The 22,817-nt window shown below is 41.0% G+C and overlaps 1 protein-coding gene across 5 annotated transcripts in view; it reads left to right on the plus strand.

Annotated features, from left to right (window-relative positions):
• The window catches only part of ppfia1 (PTPRF interacting protein alpha 1), a 132,368-nt gene that overhangs the window by 23,144 nt on the left and 86,407 nt on the right, over nt 1-22,817 (plus strand). For all 5 annotated transcript variants that reach the window (XM_084059162.1, XM_084059165.1, XM_084059163.1 and 2 more), the window contains exon 3: nt 22,170-22,271. In XM_084059162.1, coding sequence (XP_083915288.1) covers nt 22,170-22,271 — 102 coding nt within the window. The remainder of the gene's footprint in view (nt 1-22,169; nt 22,272-22,817) is intronic.

The following is a 22,817-nucleotide window of genomic DNA, read 5'->3' on the forward strand; positions in this document are numbered from 1 at the left end:
TTCTATATTATAGAAGGCAACATACTAATACAATTAAATCATTGTGCTTATGCTTAGCTGTACATTTCTCAAGATGAAATCCAAAACGGATTTATTTTAGTCTGATGTGGTGGTTTGATCTGTGGCTACGCAGCAGTTAGCGTTGTTGTCCTTCTTTTCATAGACCTGGTTGCTTATTCCTCACGCAAAATCTGGCAACACTGATCACGTGGCTTTGAAGAGGAGCAGATCTACAAGCTCTCAACATGTCATGCCGCGAAGCGTTGTGGGCTTGTAGAGCAGCTATTTTGATAAAACTGAAAAATATAGTGAACTTTTTTTTTTCATGTTCAAATCCCTTGCCAGCTCTAAACTACTAGGGTCAGCTCTAAATACGTTTTTAAATGGCCATCGGCCTTACCTATTCTCTAAATATATAAAAATATATAATGGCCACATTATAGTGTTTTCTTATCTTTCTCTTTTGTGGTTTATGTTACCAATCAACCTAATGGTTCTATGATTAAACGTATTCCATCTCATCCATATGAGCTAAGTTTTACACGGACAAGTAACTTTAGTGCCGGACAAGTGAAAGGGAAATGTACAAAGTGCCTCAAAAAGCTAATGTCAAGCCCTGTATAATTTACTGTATAATCACGCATAGCACAACCTCACAGATGATTTTATTACTGACAAATATACCCGTCTCACTGGGGTCTAAGCCCTTAAAACGGGAAGGCATCGGTGTCATTTTAGATTTTTTGCGTTGGCTCTTCAAAAATAGCAGACATACAAGCTCACAGCGCGTCACTTCGCGCTGCGCTGCAAGCTTGTATATCTGCTGATTTGGGACATTTTTTGAAACATCTTGAAAGTGTGAGAACTACTGATTTTTGAAGCCATTTTTAGATTCGACCTCAGGTCTTAATAGTACAATTGGACAATTATTTAGGCCTACCGGAAAACAAGATACTTACAGTATGTTCTTCAGGTTTTATTTGTATTTATTGTTGGACGGCCATTGTTAAGGCCATTGTTGGACGGCCATTGTTAAGGGCGGCCATAGCTGAATGGTTAGTGAACCCGCCTAGGGAGCCAGAGGCCCTGGTTGCCCCAGGTTCGATTCCAGGCCAGGTCAGCATATGTGTAGATGAAATGAAATTTGTCCCTGAGCAAGACTCTTAACCCCTAATTGCTCACAGGTTCTCATTGGAAAAAAGACCGCAAGGACTTTCATGAACGACCTGTTAAAAGGAATTACCCTTTATGACCTCTGCAAGTCCGCTCCACATCGGCACCAGAGTTGTCTTCTGAGTTTTTGCATCCCTGAGGATAAACTCATCAGCTGGACTACAACTTCTTACTACTTGCTGACGCAGAAGTTTTCAAATGGTTTGGATGTACTAAGGCAGGGGTCTTCAATGTGTTTCAGGCCAAGGACCCCCTAGTTGAGAGAGAGATGAGAATGGGACCCCCTCTATATCGTATAAAATTGTGTTGCAGATTAAACTTTTTTTTTGGGGAAAACTTGTTCTGCTCTTTTGTTCCCTCTATACACCAAACCTCTTTGCCAAAAATAGCAGATCTACAAGCTCACAACGCCTCGCAGATCGGCTATTTTTGGTTAAAATTCTCCTCAGAGTAGGGATGCTAGGGTTCAAGTGGTTAATGTAAAACAGGGCTCTTCAACGTTTTCAGGCCAAGGACCCCCTAGCTGAGAGAGAGATGAAGCCGGGACCCCCTCTATATTGTATAAAATTGTGTTTCAGATTTAACTTTTTTTTGTTTCCTTGGTCTGCTCTTTTTTTCCCTCTACAAGATCAGATCTACAAGCTCACAACACCTCGGCTGGCGTTGTGAGCTTGTAGATCTGCTATTTTTTGGCTGAAGTTCTCCTCAGAATAGGGATGCTAGGGTTCAAGTGGTTAATGTAAAACAATATATCATATCACGCAAAGATTTGGCGGACCCCCTGTAGTAACTCTTGAGGACCCCCTAGGGGTCCCGGACCCCCTGTTGAAGACCCCTGTACTAAGGACATTGCAAAAAGTAGTTCCAAAATGTAATGATGATCACATTATATTTCTGTATAAACATCATATACACGTGACTTGGCTCTACTGTGTTTACCACCGCTTTCAAAAAGCTCATTGCTGTCATGCTGTGATTTAAGCCATTTCCATTTTCATTTTGTCGCCGCTCTATGAGCTTGTAGATCTGCTATTTTTGAAAAATCGTGAACATTTTTGCAAATCTTTGAATATATATATATATATATATATATATATATATATATATATATATATATATATATATATATATATATATATATATATATATATTTTTTTTTTAAGCCAACATTTTGTAACTCAAATTTTTGCTTCTGGGGGTCCCCGGAACTAAATATTTTGGGATGAGGGTCCGCGGCCAAATACATATAATTTTGGGTGGTCCTTGACATGAAAAAGTTTGAGAACCACTGATATTATAGCAACACAAGTGTTTCAGAAAACTGTTTTTTACAATAGCACTGTTTTGGAAATTTAACGGGGTTGAAAAAAACAATGAACGTATCCTTTCCTTTTTTAAAGTTTTTAAGTGTCTGATCAGGATAGGATGTGTTTCTTTCAGCGTCCTCACTCAGCGAGAGGTTTGTACTGTAGCCACTTCTTTCAGATACTGTACCTCTTCTAGTGCCAATATTTCTACTACCATTGAACACAGCCTTTGTGTCCTTCTATGTCCCTGTGAGAGGAAACGGAGGCCTTGACTCAGTCTTAAGCCAGCTGAATTACTCTGTGTGTGTGTGTGTGTGTGCGCGTGCGTGCGTGCGTGCGTGCGTGCGTGCGTGCGTGCGTGCGTGCGTGCGTGCGTGCGTGCGTGCGTGCGTGCGTGCGTGCGTGCGTGTGCACGTGGCTTGTGGCGCTGCTGTAGTTGCTGTCAGCTGATTTCCTGGCTGCTCGCCAGATCTCCAGGGATTGGCCCCCCCCGTGTGTCTGGAGGCTGAACTGCAGCTGTTAAAGAAGACTTCCTACGCTGCTCTAATCTGATGATAAAGCTCTCTTATGTCATCTCATTCAATTCATAAAATATGTCGTCCAATCTGTATGGTAGAGTACGTTAACCCTTTAAGGCCTGGAACTGTGTCATTTTTAGATTTGAGCTAAAAAAGCATTATCTAACACTTTGGGCTATTCAAAAATAGCAGATCTACAAGCTCGTAGCGCGGCACCGAGTGCCGCGCTACGAGCTTGTAGATCTGCTATTTTTGAAAAAATCGTGAAAACGTTTGCAAATCTTTGAATATATATATTTTTAAAGCGAACATTTTTAACTCAAATCTTTGCTTCTGGGGGGGTCCCTGGAACAAAATATTTTGATGGGGGTCCGCGGCCAAATACATATACATTTTGGGGGTCCTTGACATGAAAAAGATTGAGCACCACTGATATAGAAACATACGTTTTTCAGAATACTGTTTAGGAGACATTTAGGAGACATGTAGAATCGGCTTCAGGAATCAATGGGTTAAAAATGTTTTTTTTCAAAATATTAAAAAATGTCTTAAAAGTTTAGACATAAGTAAGTAAGGCCCAAAATGGCCAAGACAAGGCCCTGAGTGACCGGCTGGCTTTTTTAATTTTTTTTTTTACCAAATGGGTCCATTTGGTTCCATTTATAGACTCTTCAGAGTTAACATGAAAAGTGAAGGGAGTATTTTTCAGTGTGGATAAAGGAGGGGGGGGGGGGCAGTACATTTCTCCTGTATTGTGTGTGTGGTGTCCCTGCCCCTCCCCTACGTGTATGCGTGCTCCCTCCTCCCTCTCCTCCTCCTCCTCCTCAGTGTGTAACCTTCTAGTGGAATGCTCCTACATTCCAGAGCTGTGTCTCACATGTCTGTCTCTGCAGCTCCTGTAAACTCAAAGCATTGGCCCCCCGTTTTCTGTCTGTGTTCTGACCGTCTGTATGGATTAAAGCAGGGGGTCTTCAACGTTTTCAGGCCAAGGACCCCTTGGCTGAGAGCGAGATAAAGCAGGGACCCCCATTATATATTGTATAGAATTTTGTTTTTTCATAGATTTCATAGGCAGCTTTCATAGACTTGTTTCACAGCACTATCATGGTGGATTCATGTTAATGTATTTACAGACATTTAATCATGCACTTAAACAATACTTAGTGTACCTGACCTTTCACTCTGTACTTAGCCTGCTCTTTCCCCCCCCCTATACTAAACCGAAAATAGCAGATCTACAAGCACACAACGCCTCGCAGCGCGAGGCGTTGTGTGCTTGTAGATCTGCTATTTTTGGCTAAAGTTCTCCTCAGAAAAGGGATGTGTGGTTGAAGTGGTTAATGTAAAAATCACACAAAGATTTGGCGGACCCCCTGTAGTAACTCTGAGGACCCCCTAGGGGCCCCGGACCCCCTGTTGAAGACCCCTGGATTAAAGTTCTCAGTCGCCAAGGCTGATTTCAGTCATTCATGCGACGCATTGAGAGCTTGTAGAAAAGGCTATTTTTGGTTATTTTAAGATCGGAGCATTTGAAGTGGTCAAACTAGCTATTATATGTTCAGAAGCGTCTTCCATAGTATCTTAATCGTCTCGAATATTTCATATAAAAGCAAAGGTTAAAGTTAAAGCCTGAATCTGTGATTTCTTCACATGGTTGGCAGTATGTAGAACAGCAGGAACAATATTGCTAAAGCGTCCTAATTTTACATGTTGTGTTCATTGTTTAGGAATCGGCGCTAGTGTGTGTGTGTGTGTGTGTGGGATCCTTTCACACTGTTTCACAAATCGCACATTGGGACATTTTCTGTCGTGAGATTTAATTTAGCTTTAATCCATTAGATTTGAGCTAAAAAGCATTATTTTACACTTTGGGCTATTCAAAAATAGCAGATCTACAAGCTCGTAGCGTGAGTGCCGCGCTACGAGCTTGTAGATCTGCTATTTTTGAAAATTCATTGAAAATTTGTGCAAATCTTTGAATATATATATTTTTAAAGCGAACATTTTTAACTCAAATCTTTGCTTCTGGGGGGTCCCTGGAACAACATATTTTGATGGGGGTCCACGGCCAAATACATATCATTTTGGGGGTCCTTGACATGAAAAAGATTGAGCACCACTGATACAGAAACATACGTTTTTTCAGAAAACTGTTGGGATTTAGGAGACATGTAGAATCGGCTTCAGGTCTCAATGGGTTAATCCATGCGTCTGTGTGACGTTGCTTATTTTCTGACTGTAGATTTCTTTGGCTATTAAAAAACATTGCAGATATACGAGCTCATTTTTGAATACATAAACATTTTTTTGTAACAAAATGTTTACCTCAAATCTTTTCTTCCGATCCCCAGCAACATATTTAGCTGGGGGTTCGGTGACCAAAAAACACAATCAATGTTGTGGGTCCTTGACATGAAGAAGTTTGAGCACCACTGATATAGCAACAATAGTATTTTCCAGAAAATATTAAGACATTAATGTTGAGACATTTGCAGTTACAAATGTTCGCTTTAAAAATACATATGTATTCAAAGATTTGCACACATTTTCACGATTTTTCAAATATCCCAGACCAAAACACCATTTATCTGCTATTTTTTGAATTGCCAAAGAAATATTAAAATTACACAGATGTGTTTTTTGGGGTTTTAATGTGTTAACTCCCAATTATTTCCAATAACAATGTGTTGTTGCATACAGTCAGAGGTAATAAGTGGAAAGTTCCACACCTTAGCGTGTGATTGTTTGGCTGTGGAGGAGGAGCTCGTTGACACCAGGGCCATAGATCTGTAGCTATAGTGCTGCTGTCTTTATTGGTTCATTGTTTACAGCAAGGGTTCACAAAGCCTTTTCAGGCCGTGACCCCCCCAAATTAATCATGTTTTAACTGGGGACCCCCCCAAAATAATCATATTTGAACTGGGGACCCCCCCAAAATTATCATATTTGAACTGGGGACCCCCCCAAATGAACTGGGGACCCCCCCAAAATAATCATATTTGAACTGGGGACCCCCCCAAATGAACTTGGGACCCCCCCAAAATAATCATATTTGAACTGGGGACCCCCCCAAATGAACTTGGGACCCCCCCAAAATAATCATATTTGAACTGGGGACCCCCCCAAAATAATCATATTTGAACTGGGGACCCCCCCAAAATAATCATATTTGAACTGGGGAAACCCCCCACCCTGACAAGCGCTTGGAATTGTAGGCATTACATTTAGTTTCACTCAGTTCCACAGATAAACATTGTGAGAATACCCGATCTACAAGCTCACAATGCCTCGCACTGCGGGGCGTTTTGAGCTTGTAGATCGTCTATTTTCAAAAATGTTGTATTAAAGGAGAATTTTGGACTAAGGTTTTCTTACCTTTTCTATGACGTTATGATATCTTAGGATGAATGGTACAGTAGAAACATGTTCATAACTCCATCCCGGGTCCGCCACAGCTTAAAACGTGCGCGGATAGGCCTTGCGCTAGATTACGTATTTTAATAGCTTTTTTTTTTTGTTTTTTTTTGTGAGATCTGACGTTCATAGTGACAGAACACTATGCAACCCCCCAAAAAAAAACGTAAGTCTCGCTAGTGTACGTTTTACGCTGTGGCGGACCCGGGATGGAGCTATGACATTTTCCTAAGATATCATAACGTCATAGGAAAGGTAAGAAAACCTTAGTCCAAAATTCTCCTTTAAAAATGCTGACAGAAGCTCCTCCAGCCTGTTTTAGAAAACCTCTCTGACAGTGAAATGTGTTAAAAAAAAGGTCTTAAACGTCATTCAACTGTAACTTTAGAAATGTGCAGTGGTCAGTGCTGTGTTATGTAAGTAGTGCTCTCTGTGTGTGTGGGTCTATGTGTCTGTGTCTGTGGTGTGTTTTTCCGCGGTGATTTTCCAGCTGCGTTTCAGGACGTGTGTGTGTGCGTGTGTGTGTGTGTGTGCGTGTGTGTGTGTGAAGTTTCCTCTGGCTGTGGAACAGAGAACTAGTGGGCGGCGGCCTCAGCTGTGATGTTACAGCGATCAGAGAGAGAGAGACATATTATATACATAGTTTATCCATATTAGTAAGTACTGTACTGGCTGCGTAGTTCAGTTGGGAGTGTCCAGGGTGGGGGGGGGGGTACGAAAACCTGGAGGAGAATATAGAGGAGAGAGCTACTGTAGAAAGATATAGGACGGCAAACTAACATAGTGGAGCAGAGGGTGGAGGCTGGCAAAAAAGATTGAGAATGAGTTTTGAGGTTTAGAAAATGCCAGGTCTGCCACCGGGGGCACTGTGGGTGTGTTCTCTCCTCCGCGTCATCGGTGCCCATAATACCCTAAGAACGTAAAAAAAAACGTAATTTTAATGTTTCCCTTTTTTCTTTTCTTTTTTACCCACAGACCCAGGAGATATCATTTTTCGAAGATCTAGACTCCTATCCACTTCCTGGTTAACTTATTACTTAAAAATTCTGTATCTCAGCTCCTGTGTACTTTTATTTTTACTATGAACAATCTCTGGCAGTGGTCAAACGCAGCCAGAAATAAGTCTAGCAGTTAAAGGTAGGGTAAGTGATATTTTTAGGTCAAAACAAAAAGTATTTTGTTAAAAGGTTAACATACTATATTCTGATAGTAATCATTGCTATAGAGTGTTTGTTCAGTAGCAGGAGTCTCCCTGTCTCTCCAGCTCTTTAATAAACAGAAAATTCATTTTTCGGTAGGTGTCAAAATCTCAGCCAATCAGGAGAAAGTACCCATTTTTAAGCTTAATTTTTATAGTGTTCCAGTTCCAATTTTGTCTGCTCATTTCTTAGTGTCATCACTTCCAATGTCACTTGTTTAATCTGTATCCTGATTGAGTTCTCTGTCCTGGTTGGATAAAATTGGAAATGAAACTGAAACTGAAACGAAAATGCATTTTCTGTTTTATAAAGAGCTGGAGAGACAAGGAGACTCCTTTTACTGAACAAACACTCTATAGCAATGAATACTATCAGAATAGAGCTATTTAACACTTATTTTAACCAAAGCAAATCACTTACCCTACCTTTTAATATGAGTAATGGCTAAACAATACTTATAATCGCAGTAAAATAAATGACTGACCTTTTTGTATGTTTAACATTTCTATAAATTCTCACATACGCATAATTTAATTCTGAAAAGTGTCCGATGTGTAACTACCTTGTGCTTCTGCTAGGTGTTAAGAACACAACACCCTGGAACCAAGCTCACACTTTAGTTCTTTGACCTGTGGAGAGAAATGTAATGCCAGAAGAACAGCCTCTAAATCTCTTGAAGATTTACATTTTTTTTTACCCATAATACTTGGAAACCGACATTTAACCCTAACCCAGCGGGCTCAGGTCTTTAAATAAACCTTTAACCCATTAAGACCGGGAACGCATCTGTGTCATTTTAAGATTTCTTTGGGCGATTTAAAAATAGCAGATATACAAGCTCATAGCGCGGCACTGAGTGCCGCGCTATGAGCTTGTAGATCTGCTATTTTTTGGAAAAATTGTGTAAATGTCGTGCACATTTTTGAATATGTATTTTTTAAAGTGAACATTTGTTACTCAAATCTTTCCTTCTGGGGGATTCTACAAATGTCTTCTAAATCCTGACAGTTTTTTGAAAAAAACGTATGTTTCTATAATCAGTGGTTCTCAAACTTTTTCATGTCAAGGACCCCCAAAATGATATGTATTTGGCCGCGGACCCCCATCTCAAAATATGTTGTTCCGGGGACCCCCCAAGAAGTTGTAACATGAGTTAAAAATGTTCGCTTAAAAAAAAACATTTATATTCAAAATAAATTGCACACATTTTCACCATTTAAAAAAAATAGCAGATCTACGAGTGCCGAGCTATGAGCTTGTAGATCTGCTATTTTTGAAAAATTGTGAACATTTGAATAGCCTAAAGAAAGCTTAAAATGACACGCACCGATGCGTTCCCGGTCTTAAAGGGTTAAAGCATTCAACCTAAATGATGTGTCTTGCCGTCGGGGAGATGTAAAGCTGCTTAACCTGAGTGTGATTTAGCACAGTGGTGATCTGTCTTCATGCTCACTGAGGAACACAACCCATACAACACACACAACACACACAACACACACAACACACACAACACACACAACACACACAACACACACAACCCACACAACACACACAACACACACAACCCACACAACACACACAACACACACAACACACACAACACAATACAACCCACACAACACAATACAACCCACACAACACACACAACACATACAACACAATACAACCCACACAACCCACACAACACACACAACACACACAACCCACACAACACACACAACACACACAACCCACACAACCCACACAACACACACAACACACACAACCCACACAACACAATACAACCCACACAACACACACAACACATACAACACATACAACACAATACTTAAAGGAACAACCCATACAACACAATACAACCAATACTTAAAGGATATATTCCAGGGCTTTTCCTGAGGAACCGCCGGCCTGTAATGGTCACATCCAGTGTGGTGTAATGTAACTTAAGTACATTTACTCAAGTACTGTATTTAAGTATGATTTTGAGGTGCTCTTACTTTACTGGAGTATTTCCAATTGTCTACACTTTTACTTCTACTCCACTACATCGATCTCAGAGGAAAATATTGTACTTTTACTCCACTATAATTATATTGAAGACTTTAGTTACTAGTTGCTTTGCGAATATAAATTATTATATTATAAATCGTACATTAACCACTTCAGCCCTATTTTATACCTAGGCTATTTGAAAATAGCAGATCTACAAGCTCACAACGCGTCACAATATGATGATGTGACGCGTTGTGAGCTTGTAGATCTGCTATTTTCAAACATTTCAGTACTTTTACTTTTGGTACTTTAATTACATGTTGATGCCAATACTTTTGTGCTTTTACTCAAGTAACATTTTATTTCTACATTGCAGTATTGATACTTTTAATTATATATTTGTCTTATTAGCCGTTATATCGTTTTTATTGTATTTCTTTTTTTACATGACCACACACACAATATCCACAGTCTCAGTCGACCACATGCATCCCTATTCCAGGCATGTCATAATAGTCTAAAGTAGGCCAACAGCCTCCACTTCCTCTCACAGGGACATAGAAGGACACAAAGGCTGTGTTCAACGCTAGTAGAAACATATGGCAACTAGAAAAAGTGCTCCTCGGAGCACAGGTCTCCGCCAGGTCAGGTAGGTTACTGTGGCCTCCTGGTGGCGCTATAATAGGCCAATGTGAAAAGGGTGCCATTTATTCTTAGGCCTTTCACGGCAATCAGACACTGCATTCTAGCCTGGTAAACCCTCCCTCCGGAAATCTCATTTCCATTCGATGCAGGAAATAAAATACAATTAAGATTTCTGGAGGGAGGGTTTACCAGGCTAACTGCATTCATGATTTGAGGCATTTTGTTCCAACCAAAAATGTATTTTGCTAAATTAGACCTGCTGGTGGCGCTATAACAGGCCAATGTGAAAAGGGTGGCATTTCTTCCTCGGCCTAGTGGGAATGTGTTTGTGAAATTCCTGGTCGGTGAGCGTTCCAAGGTTGCCGGATTTGACCCGGGGAGAGCGTGTTTTGGGGCGAGCGTTCTTGTATTGTCTTCTTTTTAGTGTTCTTTTTGGTCAGTAGGGTTCTCTGTGTGTTGTGTGTGTGTGTGTGGTCAGTAGGGTTCTGTGTGTGTGTGTGTGTGTGTGTGTGTGTGTGTGTGTGTGTGTGGTCAGTAGGGTTCTGTGTGTGTGTGTGTGTGTGTGTGTGTGTGTGTGTGTGTGTGTGGTCAGTAGGGTTCTGTGTGTGTGTGTGTGTGTGTGTGTGTGTGTGTGTGTGTGTGTGTGTGTGGTCAGTAGGGTTCTGTGTGTGTGTGTGTGTGTGTGTGTGTGTGTGTGTGTGTGTGTGGTCAGTAGGGTTCTGTGTGTGTGTGTGTGTGTGTGTGTGTGTGTGTGTGGTCAGTAGGGTTCTGTGTGTGTGTGTGTGTGTGTGTGTGTGTGTGTGTGTGTGTGTGGTCAGTAGGGTTCTGTGTGTGTGTGTGTGTGTGTGTGTGTGTGTGTGTGTGTGGTCAGTAGGGTTCTGTGTGTGTGTGTGTGTGTGTGTGTGTGTGTGTGTGGTCAGTAGGGTTCTGTGTGTGTGTGTGTGTGTGTGTGTGTGTGTGTGTGTGTGTGTGTGTGTGTGTGTGTGTGTGTGGTCAGTAAGGTTCTGTGTGTGTGTGTGTGTGTGTGTGTGTGTGTGGTCAGTAGGGTTCTGTGTGTGTGTGTGTGTGTGTGTGTGTGTGTGTGTGGTCAGTAGGGTTCTGTGTGTGTGTGTGTGTGTGTGGTCAGTAGGGTTCTGTGTGTGTGTGTGTGTGTGTGTGTGTGTGTGTGTGTGTGTGTGTGTGTGGTCAGTAAGGTTCTGTGTGTGTGTGTGTGTGTGTGTGTGTGTGTGTGGTCAGTAGGGTTCTGTGTGTGTGTGTGTGTGTGTGTGTGTGTGTGTGTGTGTGTGGTCAGTAGGGTTCTGTGTGTGTGTGTGTGTGTGTGTGTGTGTGTGTGTGTGTGTGGTCAGTAGGGTTCTGTGTGTGTGTGTGTGTGTGTGTGTGGTCAGTAGGGTTCTGTGTGTGTTGTGTGTGTGTGTGTGGTCAGTAGGGTTCTGTGTGTGTGTGTGTGTGTGTGGTCAGTAGGGTTCTGTGTGTGTTTTGTGTGTGTGGTCAGTAGGGTTCTGTGTGTGTGTGTGTGGTCAGTAGGGTTCTCTGTGTGTTGTGTGTGTGTGTGTGTGTGTGTGTGTGTGTGTGTGTGTGTGTGTGTGTGTGTGTGGTCAGTAGGGTTCTCTGTGTGTGTTGTGTGTGTGTGTGTGTGTGTGTGTGTGTGTGGTCAGTAGGGTTCTGTGTGTGTGTTGTGTGTGTGTGGTCAGTAGGGTTCTGTGTGTGTGTTGTGTGTGTGTGGTCAGTAGGGTTCTGTGTGTGTGTGTGTGTGTATGTATGGTCAGTAGGGTTCTGTGTGGTCAGTAGGCTAAGTGGTTGTGAATAGGTTCCATTGTGAAGCTCTAATTAGTTTTTGACAGTGAGTCGTGGGTCCCTGTAGGAGAACAGATGCCCTGCAGCACGTTAGCAGTGTCGGGTTTCAGCGCGTGCGCGCGCGCGCACACACACACACACGCGCCACGCGCCAACAAGCTTTTTGAGAATGGCTGAAGTCATGATAGAGTAGCTCTGCCTGCTGCTGCTGCTTGGTATCACAGCTCCATATCGTCTCTTGTCTGGTGGACAAACCTCATATGTCCTCAACGCTTTGCTTTTCACCATTCAAATAAAAAAAAAAGTAGCAAAAAGTAGCCAAGCTTCGAGCTTGTAGATCTGCTACTTTTTGATGCCTTTTGTGAGATCGAGTAGGGCGTTCGTTTAGGGAAAACCCCCAAAAGTTGTACAATCTACACCGCTATGTCCCGTCACCGTTATTACGTCATCGCCTAAAAGATATTATTTGAAATAATCTCCATTGTTTTTTTTACATAATCGTCATCGTCCCCCCCATGGAGTTCTTTTCACAGCAGCTGTTTGTAGAGGTAGATCTGTTGTTACCACAATGAATGCGCCAAATGTTGACCAAAATCTCATACTTTGAAGTGGATTACAATTACAGAAAATTACAGGCTACTTTAAATCACTTAATAGTTTGTTGTTGTGGTACAGACCGTTTAATCCCCAATGCTCTCATGTTGCTATGAGACACAACACACCTGGACAGCAGCTTTTCTGACTAAATAATGTTCCTGAGTATTTACTGTATTCATTGTACAGGAGCATTTCCAATTGTCTATACTTTTACCTCTACTCCACTACATCTCAGAGGAAAATAATATACTTTTACTCCACTACAATTATTTGAAAACTTTAGTTACTAGTTACTTTGCAGATATAAATTATTACATTATAAAACACACATTAACCACTTTAGGCCTATTTTATACATAGGCTATTTGAAAATAGCAGATATACAAGCCCATGCTATTTTCACGGTCCATTTGGTTTCATTTTACACTCTCCAGAGTTAAAGATCTAATAAGGGTGCATTTGGTTACCAGCGCTCCATCGTTTAGCTGGGGACCACCTGGAACCCCATCGAGGACCACTGGTTGAGGACCACTGCTTTATAGGGTCAGGGAGGGAGGACCAAGAAGCAATGCTTTAATATTTGTTATCAACGAAACTATTCATAAATGCTTATCAATCAGTGCTGGGCGCTCATATCATGGACTTTGATTCGATCGATATCTTTATTAAATGCTCGATGATGCAAAGGGCAAATGTCCAGTTTCATTTTATAAACTGTTTCAAAGTCTCTCATGAGATGATTTTGTGACTCTTTGCTTTTTGAATGTGAGATGAGAAGTACGAGCTATGAACCCTAAAACTATGAACCCTAAAACTATGAACCCTAAAACTATGAACCCTAACACTATGAACCCTAAAACTATGAACCCTAAAACTATGAACCCTAACACTATGAACCCTAAAACTATGAACCCTAAAACTATGAACCCTAAAACTATGAACCCTAACACTATGAACCCTAAAACTATGAACCCTAAAACTATGAACCCTAAAACTATGAACCCTAACACTATGAACCCTAAAACTATGAACCCTAAAACTATGAACCCTAACACTATGAACCCTAAAACTATGAACCCTAACACTATGAACCCTAAAACTATGAACCCTAAAACTATGAACCCTAACACTATGAACCCTAAAACTATGAACCCTAAAACTATGAACCCTAAAACTATGAACCCTAACACTATGAACCCTAAAACTATGAACCCTAACACTATGAACCCTAAAACTATGAACCCTAAAACTATGAACCCTAACACTATGAACCCTAAAACTATGAACCCTAAAACTATGAACCCTAACACTATGAACCCTAAAACTATGAACCCTAACACTATGAACCCTAAAACTATGAACCCTAAAACTATGAACCCTAACACTATGAACCCTAACACTATGAACCCTAAAACTATGAACCCTAAAACTATGAACCCTAAAACTATGAACCCTAAAACTATGAACCCTAAAACTATGAACCCTAAAACTATGAACCACAGGTTGTGTCTTGCCATCGGTAAAGGTCGATCTCCTTTTCACTCTCTCTCTTTCTGTCTCTCACACACACACACACACACACACACACACACACACACACACACACAGTCACAGTCACACACACACACACACACACACACACACACACACACACACACACACACACACACACAGTCACACACAGTCACACACAGACACACACAGTCACACACAGACACACACACACACACACACACACACACACACACACACACACGCGCGCGCTCTCCCTGTCTCTTATTTCTAAATGTGAATTAGCTTACTTTGCTCTTGGAGGCAGGCGGTCAGACACATTGTTGTAATTCTATCCACTAAATCGGTGATTTTCAACCATTTTAATTTCAAGGACCCCCAGTTTGACATTCATTAGGGCTACCGTCTACGGACCCCCATTCTATGGCATTTCTTTCTCTGGGACCCCAACATTTTTTTTTTTCCTTTTTTTTCTTCAAAATTTCTATCCCACGATTTTGTAACCCAATTTGTTTACACCCAGTGCCAATTGTCTATGTAATCCTGGGCACTACACTCCCTCTGCCAACCTAGGGAGGCCAGGGCCGAGCTCATGCCTCCTTCAATGCATGAGAGCCAACTGACCTTCTTGTCACCTGACAGGGGGGAGTTTCCCTGGTTGGACGTAGCGCGTGGAAGGAACACGTTATTCCAACCAGTTCCTTTCCCCTCCATCAGGCGCCCCGGCTGGCCAGGGGGAGGCAGTATAGAGACCAGGATTACTACATGTTTTTGTGAGGGTACCCATTCTAGGAGACACAGGGAGAACATGCATGGGACCCCAATTTCTATTGTACAATCAATGTTAATTTAACTCTGAGAGTTTACAAATGGAACCAAATGGACCCGTAAGGGTCCATTTGGTTCCATTTGTACACTCTCAAAGTTACAGACCCATAAGGGTCCATTTGGTTCCTAACTATCCATCATTTAGCTGGGGACCCCCTGGAACTCCTTCAAGGACCCCCTGGGACCCCCCGGACCCATACCTTGAGAAGCAATGCACTAAATGATGCGTGTTAAAGTGAAGATGCATGTTTGGAAAGACATACTGGAACTGTTGCACAATTAACATGTGCTTTCAATGGAGCAGAGACGTCAGAGATGCTGACTCAGGCATTTTCACTGTAGATTATTCTCCTTCTCTCTCTGAGATGTTATTTGGATCTTCTCTCTCTGAGATGTTATTTGGATCTTCTCTCTCTGAGATGTTATCTGGATCTGGAGACAGAAAGCTGTAGGTATGACACATTTTGGTTGAGGTGAAACTAAGCTGGAAGCCTCCCTCCTCCTCCCAATAGTAAACATCTGTTTAAGTTCCTCCATCTCTCCTTTACTTAATTAACCCATTAAGACCTGAAGCCGATTAAAACAAATTAGGGGTGTGTCGATATATCGTCCTGCGATATATCGCGATACGTTTTCGTGATGATATGTATCGTTTTGGGAAAAAAAAATATTGTTTTGAAAAAAAAATATATATATATTTTTTTATTTTATTTTTTAGAATCATTATAATCAGGCATGCAAACAGCCCCGAGGTGAAAAGGGTGACAACATGTTTTTTTTTTTTCCGGTGTCCGGTGTCACACTATTGCCCTATTTGGATTGAAAACGGCTATTGTAGCTGAAAAGCTACAAGTTTGCATGTCTGAATAATGCATAAACAGAATTATTTGTTTGCATTTGCTTTTTTTCTCCCCCATATATTTTCATAATAAAAAAGTGCGTATCGTTTGGTGAAATTAGTGTATCGGCACACCCCTAAAACAAATGTTTTCTAAACGCTTAAAAAAAATATATATATATATTCAAAGATTTGCACACATTTTCACTATTTTACAAAAACAGCAGATCTACAAGCTCATAGCGCGGCACTCGGTGCCGCGCTATGAGCTTGTAGATCTGCTGTTTTTGAATAGCCCAAAGAAATCTTAAGTGACACAGATGCGTTCAAGGTCTTCGAGTTAATGGTGGCGTTCAATAAGAGTTATCATGTAATCTATGTGTCTGTGCTCTCTCTCTGTGAGGCACACTGTTCCTTTAAGAGAGTGACACACATATCTACATATCTGTGCCACTGCCCCCCCGCCCCCTCCTCACCCCTCCTTTAATCCAGTGTCATTTTAAGATTTATTTGGCTATTCAAAAATAGCAGATCTACAAGCTCATAGCGCGGCATGAGCTTGTAGATCTGCTATTTTTGTGTGGCCAAATACATCATTTTAGGGGTCCTTGACATGGACAAGTTGGAGCACCACTGATATGGCAACATACTGTTAGGATTTAGAATGTTTAGATATGTATTTGAGGGACACCCCCCCCCCGCGCACGGCGGAGCATAAACTTAAGCGTGTCTCTCAGTGCTGATTATGCTCTCTGCCAATCACCTGGCCTCCTCTCTGCAGAGATAATTAGGACATTCATTCATTCATTGGTTTATCCAGTCTGGGTCCCCAGATGACAGTGAAGTGACACATTAACTCATTGAGTGCCACAATCCGTCAAATCCGTCACGTGGCCTGACGCCCAGAGCGCCACGATCCGTCAAATCCGTCATAAATTTTTTTTCAAAAAAAAAAAAAAAATTCAAAATAAAAGTTTTTTTTTTTTTTTTTTTTTTTTGGGGAAAAACATGTTCAGAACCCAAGATATGATGATTTGAAGATTTGCTGCTCCATCCACTCCTTGTTTAACCTATAACTTAAAAAGGCTGTATCTCGCTTCCTAAGCACTTTTTTTTTTACAATGAATTTTGGCTGTGGCACTCAGAACCAAAATTCCATTAACATGAATAAATAAGTTTGGCACTGAATGAGTTAAGGACTTTTAATACCCCGAAAAAGAAATAAAGAAAAGAAAGGAAATTAAATTGAAAAGAGACCAGTGCTGCATCTAAAGGAATGGTCAAACATTGGCCATATTGTCAAATAATATAAGAAAGAGGCAAGCATTGTGAAAATAGCAGATCTACAAGCTCACAACAGCTTGTAGATCGTCTATTTTCACAGTATTTATATGTGGAAACGAGTCAAACTAAACGTAATGCCTCAACTCCTACAATTCCAAGTTCAAATAGGATCATTTTGAGGGGGTCCCCAGTTGAAATATGATCATTTTGGGGTGGCTCCCAGTTCAAATATTATTATTTTGAGGGGGTCCACAGTTGAAATATGATTATTTTGAGGGGGTCCCCAGTTGAAATATGATGTTTTTGAGGGGGTCCACAGTTGAAATATGATCATTTTGAGGTGGTCCACAGTTGAAATATGATCATTTTGAGGTGGTCCACAGTTGAAATATGATCATTTTGAGGGGGTCCACAGTTGAAATATCATCATTTTGGGGGGGTCCCCAGTTGAAATATGATCATTTTTGGGGGGTCCCCAGTTGAAATATGATTATTTTCGGGGGTCCCCAGTTGAAATATGATCATTTTGAGGGGGTCCCCAGTTAAAATGTGATTATTGTTGGGGGGTCTTGGCCTGTAAAGGTTGAGAAGCACTGCTTTCACAGAGCTGTGCTCTGGCTCTTCCAGCAGCACAGCTCCACCCTCTGCTTCTACTCTGGAATGCAGGAAATCAGCCACACTGTAATTACCAACGGGGGGTCCGCCTCCTCTGTTCTCTCATTGGCTTAGAGGAGAGACCGTCTGTGACCCTGGCCAATGGCAAACTCCGCTTTCTTTTCTTTTTTTTTAACTATGAAAGCAGAGCAGAATGTGTGCCAGTTGTTGGAGGAGTCCAGAGAGAGAGGCCTGTTGGGCAAAGAGGTGTGTGTGTGTGTGTTTGTTTGTATTCCTATACTTGCGAGGACCAAGTACAGTGGAATTTGAAGAAATATACATTGTGAGGACCGTTTTCCTGGTTCTCACAATGTAAATGGTTGTTTTATAGTTAAAAAAGCGATTTTTAGAGATACGTTAACAATCAGAAAAACATTCAGGTCAGGATTAGACATTTAGAGGTTTAGGTTTAGGGATTGGAATTAGAGTTAAACATGATTTATACTTAGTTGCGCGCCAGTGTCATGCACCGAAAAACAGCCGATCTATAAGCTCACAACGCGTCGCAGCGCGACGCGTTGTGAGCTTGTAGATCTGCTGTTTTTCGGCTTTAGGCTTATGGTTGAAAATGGCAAAATATATATATTTTTAAATGGCATTCATAAAATGGCTGTCATACAGTGTTGATGTCCTCACAAGAATAGTAATACAAACGTGTGTGTGTGTGTGTGTGTGTGTGTGTGTTGGAGCTGTAGCGCTGCTGCCTGAAAAAAAGGCAAAACCTAGTTCCTTGTGTCAATGTAAGGAGGAGGAGCTTACTGCTCACTGCCCACTCACTGCTTGTGTAAATGTAAGGAGGAGGAGCTTACTGCTCACTGCCCACTCACTGCTTTATGTAAATGTAAGGAGGAGGAGCTTACTGCCCACTCACTGCTTGTGTCAATGTAAGGAGGAGGAGCTTACTGCTCACTGCCCACTCACTGCTTTATGTAAATGTAAGGAGGAGGAGCTTACTGCTCACTGGCCACTCACTGCTTGTCCTGCAGGGGCCCAGGAATCAGCATGGCACATTCTCTGTACCCAACCATGCATCTAATGTGTGTGTGTGTGTGTGTGTGTGTGTGTGTGTGTGTGTGTGTGTGTGTGTGTGTGTGTGTGGGGGGGGGGGGGTTGTGTGTGTGTGTGCGTGTGTGTGTGTGTGTGTGTGTGTGGAAAAAGTACTCCATTTTTTCCACTCAAGTAAAAGTATCAATTGCAATGTAGAAATACTGAAGTCCGGAATTCAAAATTTACTTGACTTAAAGTACAAAAGTATTGGTATCAAAATGTACTTAAAGTAGAAAGTACTCACTATGCAGAATGTCCCGTTTGATTTCACAAGTTTTCAAATTCATAAAATGTATAAAAATCTTTTGAAAATAGCAGATCTACAAGCTCACAGTGCGTCGCGTCGCAAGCTTGTAGATCGGCTATTTTCAAATGGCCGAAATGTAGAGCTGAAGTGGTTAATGTATGTTTTCTAATAATAATAAAAATCTACAAAGTAACTATTAACTAAAGTTTTCAAATACATGTAGTGGAGTAAAAGTACCATATTACTGTACCGTAGATTACAGTACAGTACTTGAGTAAATGTACTTAGTTACTTTCCACCACTGTTTGTGTGTGTGACTTCATTAGGGAAAACCATATCTCTCTCTCAGAGAGCGAGAGAGGTGAATATAATGTTTTAAACGGACAACTTGGCAAATATGCTCTTTTTCTCTCTTTTCCTTTCCTACATTAAACTCTGCTAAAACACGCTGCAGGCTTCAAGTCACATGGAAGCCTCTTCCACCCTCCTGACGTTTCCTATAACGGGATAACGGCCATCTTTCCATCTCTCCGTTCTCTGCTGTTTTATGACATTCATTGTACTTTTATGAACAACAGCAAAAGAAAGAAGCATGTCCTCACATGCAGGTTAACCACTGAAACCCTCTGTCGACCGGGGGGGGGGGGGGGGGGGGCACAGGGCTCTATCCTCGGCCCCTGTCTTTTTCCTTACAAACCAGTCTCTTGAACTTATTACCTATTATGACATGGCCAGGATAGGGATATGTTTTGTCAAGTTATGAATGTGACTAAACAAAATGCAATATGCTCCCCAAGGCAGGTATCTAATTGTACGATGAACACCTCACACATATGTAGGTTATATATGCCATGGCCTTCTCCCCACGGTATTCCTTTAAAAAAAACAACTGAACTGTAACAGCGGGCAGGCCTTCTAACTAATACTACGATTGACATTTTTATTTTTGACTCAGGAAGAAGGCTGAACATGACAGGCAGGGCGTTGAAATCTGTGCGGGCGTGCATGCTTTTTGGGCCAATGTCCAAATAGTGTGTGTGTGTGTGTGTGTATGTAGGTACTAGAGCTGTGAATCTTCTGCTGTCTCACGATTCGATTGTGATTTTTGGGGTCACAATTCAGTTTTTTTCTGATTTCGCTATGAGCTTGTAGATCTGCTTTTTTTTTAATCTGGAACATTTGTGATCTTTGAATATATATATATTTTTTAAGTGAACATTTTCAACTCAAATCTTTGCTTCTGGGGGGTCCCTGGAACAACATATTTTGAGATGGGGGTCCGCGGTCAAATACATATAATTGCAGGGGTCCTTGACATGAAAAAGATTGAGAACCACACTCAGTCTCAAGGGGGGTCTCAAGACCGACACCGATAACCGATAAATACAAATATATATATATATACATACTGTATATTAAAAATCATAAATATATATATTTAAAATGTATATGAATCTGTAGTATTAGCACACCTTATGGTAAGAAATACTACAAGTGGGTCCGTGGTCAAATACATATAATTGTAGGGGTCCTTGACATGAAAAAGATTGAGAACCACTCACATAGAAACATAGGTTTTTCATAAAACTGTTGGGGTTTTAGAAGACAGTTTTTGAATCGTTCTCAGATCTTAATGGGTTAACAATTGATCACGTGGTTTCAAGGACAGCTTTGCTTCATTAGAGACTCTCTGGACGAAAACCAATGTTGTTGGAAAAACATGTGAATTGTTCTCTCCATTATTTATGGTGTCAGACTCAGGAAGCCAAACGGGGCCATTATGTTAATTCAGTTATTTTGGAATGTGCTACAGCGTTCACACACACTGAACTCCTTCTAGTTAGCGCTATCATAGATGTATTTACTAAAACACAGTCGGTGCGGGTGTTACGACAGACATGCATTTATCATCTCTGTGAGCAGACTGTAGTGTCACAAGCCGGTTAGGACCAGCACAATCTCTCATTAGGAGTTCATTCAGGAGACTTAACCCTTTAAGACCTGGAACGCATCTGTGTCATTTTAGATTTCTTTGGCTGTTCAAAAATATCAGATCTACAAGCTCATAGCGAGTGCTGCGCTATGAGCTTGTAGATCTGATATTTTTGAAAAATCATGAAAATGTGCCCAAATCTTTGAATAAATATTTTTTTAAGTGAACATTTTTAACTCTGTTACAACTTCTAGGGACAAAATATTTTGAGATGGGGGGTCCACGGCCATATCATTTTTGAGAACCACTGATATTATAGCAAAGATGTATATGTTTTTTCAGAAAACTGTTAGGATTTAGAAGATATTTGTAGAATCCCCCAGAAGCAAAGATTTGAGTTACAAATGTTCGCTTTAAAAATACATATATCCAAAGATTTGCACAAATCTTTCACGATTTTTCAAAAAAATAGCAGATCTACAAGCTCGTAGTGCGGCACTGGGTGTCGCGCTACGAGCTTGTAGTTCTGCTATTTTTTTTTAATTGGGTATTGCCCCTACAGCCTCACAATAGATGACCAATAATATATCGTCAGAAAATGTAAAGTTTCCACATTTCTAAACCAATTTGAAAAACTTAAAAAACTAAAAGCAAGGACATTAATTCAAATACAAGTAAATAATGTTTTGATGGATAAATGCAAAAGATTGAATCATTAATAACTGCAAATGAAATATTGTCTTTAAAAAAAAAAAAGTGTCTCAGACACAAACACCATAGCTGATGTTTTTTTTTTGTTTTTTTGCCGCGTCACACAGCATCTCCTCCCGTATCCATACGATTATCGGCAAGGAATACGATACGATTATTGCACAGCCCTAGTTGTGAGCTTGTAGATCGGCTACTTTCACAATATTTATCTGTGGAACCGAGTCAAACTAAATGGAATGCCTACAACTCCAAGTGCTTGTCAGGGTGGGGGGTCCCCAGTTCAAATATGATTATTTTTGGGGGGTCCCCAGTTCAAATATGATTATTTTTGGGGGGTCCCCAGTTCAAATATGATTCATTTTGGGGGGTTGCGGCCTGACAAGTTTGTGAACCCAGGGTGTAAAGTGAGGACCTGAGACCTGCTGATGACAGGAAGCAGAACCTCATGCTCGCTGTGTGTTCTGTTGTGTCTGCAGGAGTTTGCGGCGCTGACCAAGGAGGTGAACATCTGCCGAGAACATCTACTGGAGAAGGAGGAGGAGATCGCAGAGCTGAAGGCGGAGAGGAACAACACACGAGTCAGTGTCTCACACACACACACACACACACACACACACACACACACACACACACACACACACACACACACACACACACACACACACACACACACAGTCTTATCAGAGCTATGGACATGTGAGCCACCCACAAGTTCTCCAGTTTTTAATTACCAGAACAATCTCCACACAGTGGAGCCGTCTCCCTGAAACACTGTTAATGTTGTCTGTCTGTCTGTCCAAACCGTTCATTTTCAGGAAATGGAGAAAAAAAGAATCTTGTTTTTTGTTCTATTGAAATAGCCAACAATCTATAAGTTTGGCTATTTTCGCCACTTTTGTATGATACCGTAATATGACGAAGGAATACAGTTGGGCATTCATTATTATGAAAAAAAAAAGGTTTATTATTGATATAGGAAAAGAAGGAGGAGGTCCGCACACTGTTTCAAGCTCCAAGAAACTCTTTTTTAATAATGCAACGTTTCGACCCTTAGGTATTCATCAGGCAAAATTTATATGATAAATTTTGGGTTAGTTTTTTTATTTTTTTTATTTTTAGTTTTG

This window comes from Gymnoscopelus microlampas (genome assembly GCF_963454915.1).
Source record: "Gymnoscopelus microlampas genome assembly, chromosome: 1".
NCBI lineage: Eukaryota > Metazoa > Chordata > Actinopteri > Myctophiformes > Myctophidae > Gymnoscopelus > Gymnoscopelus microlampas.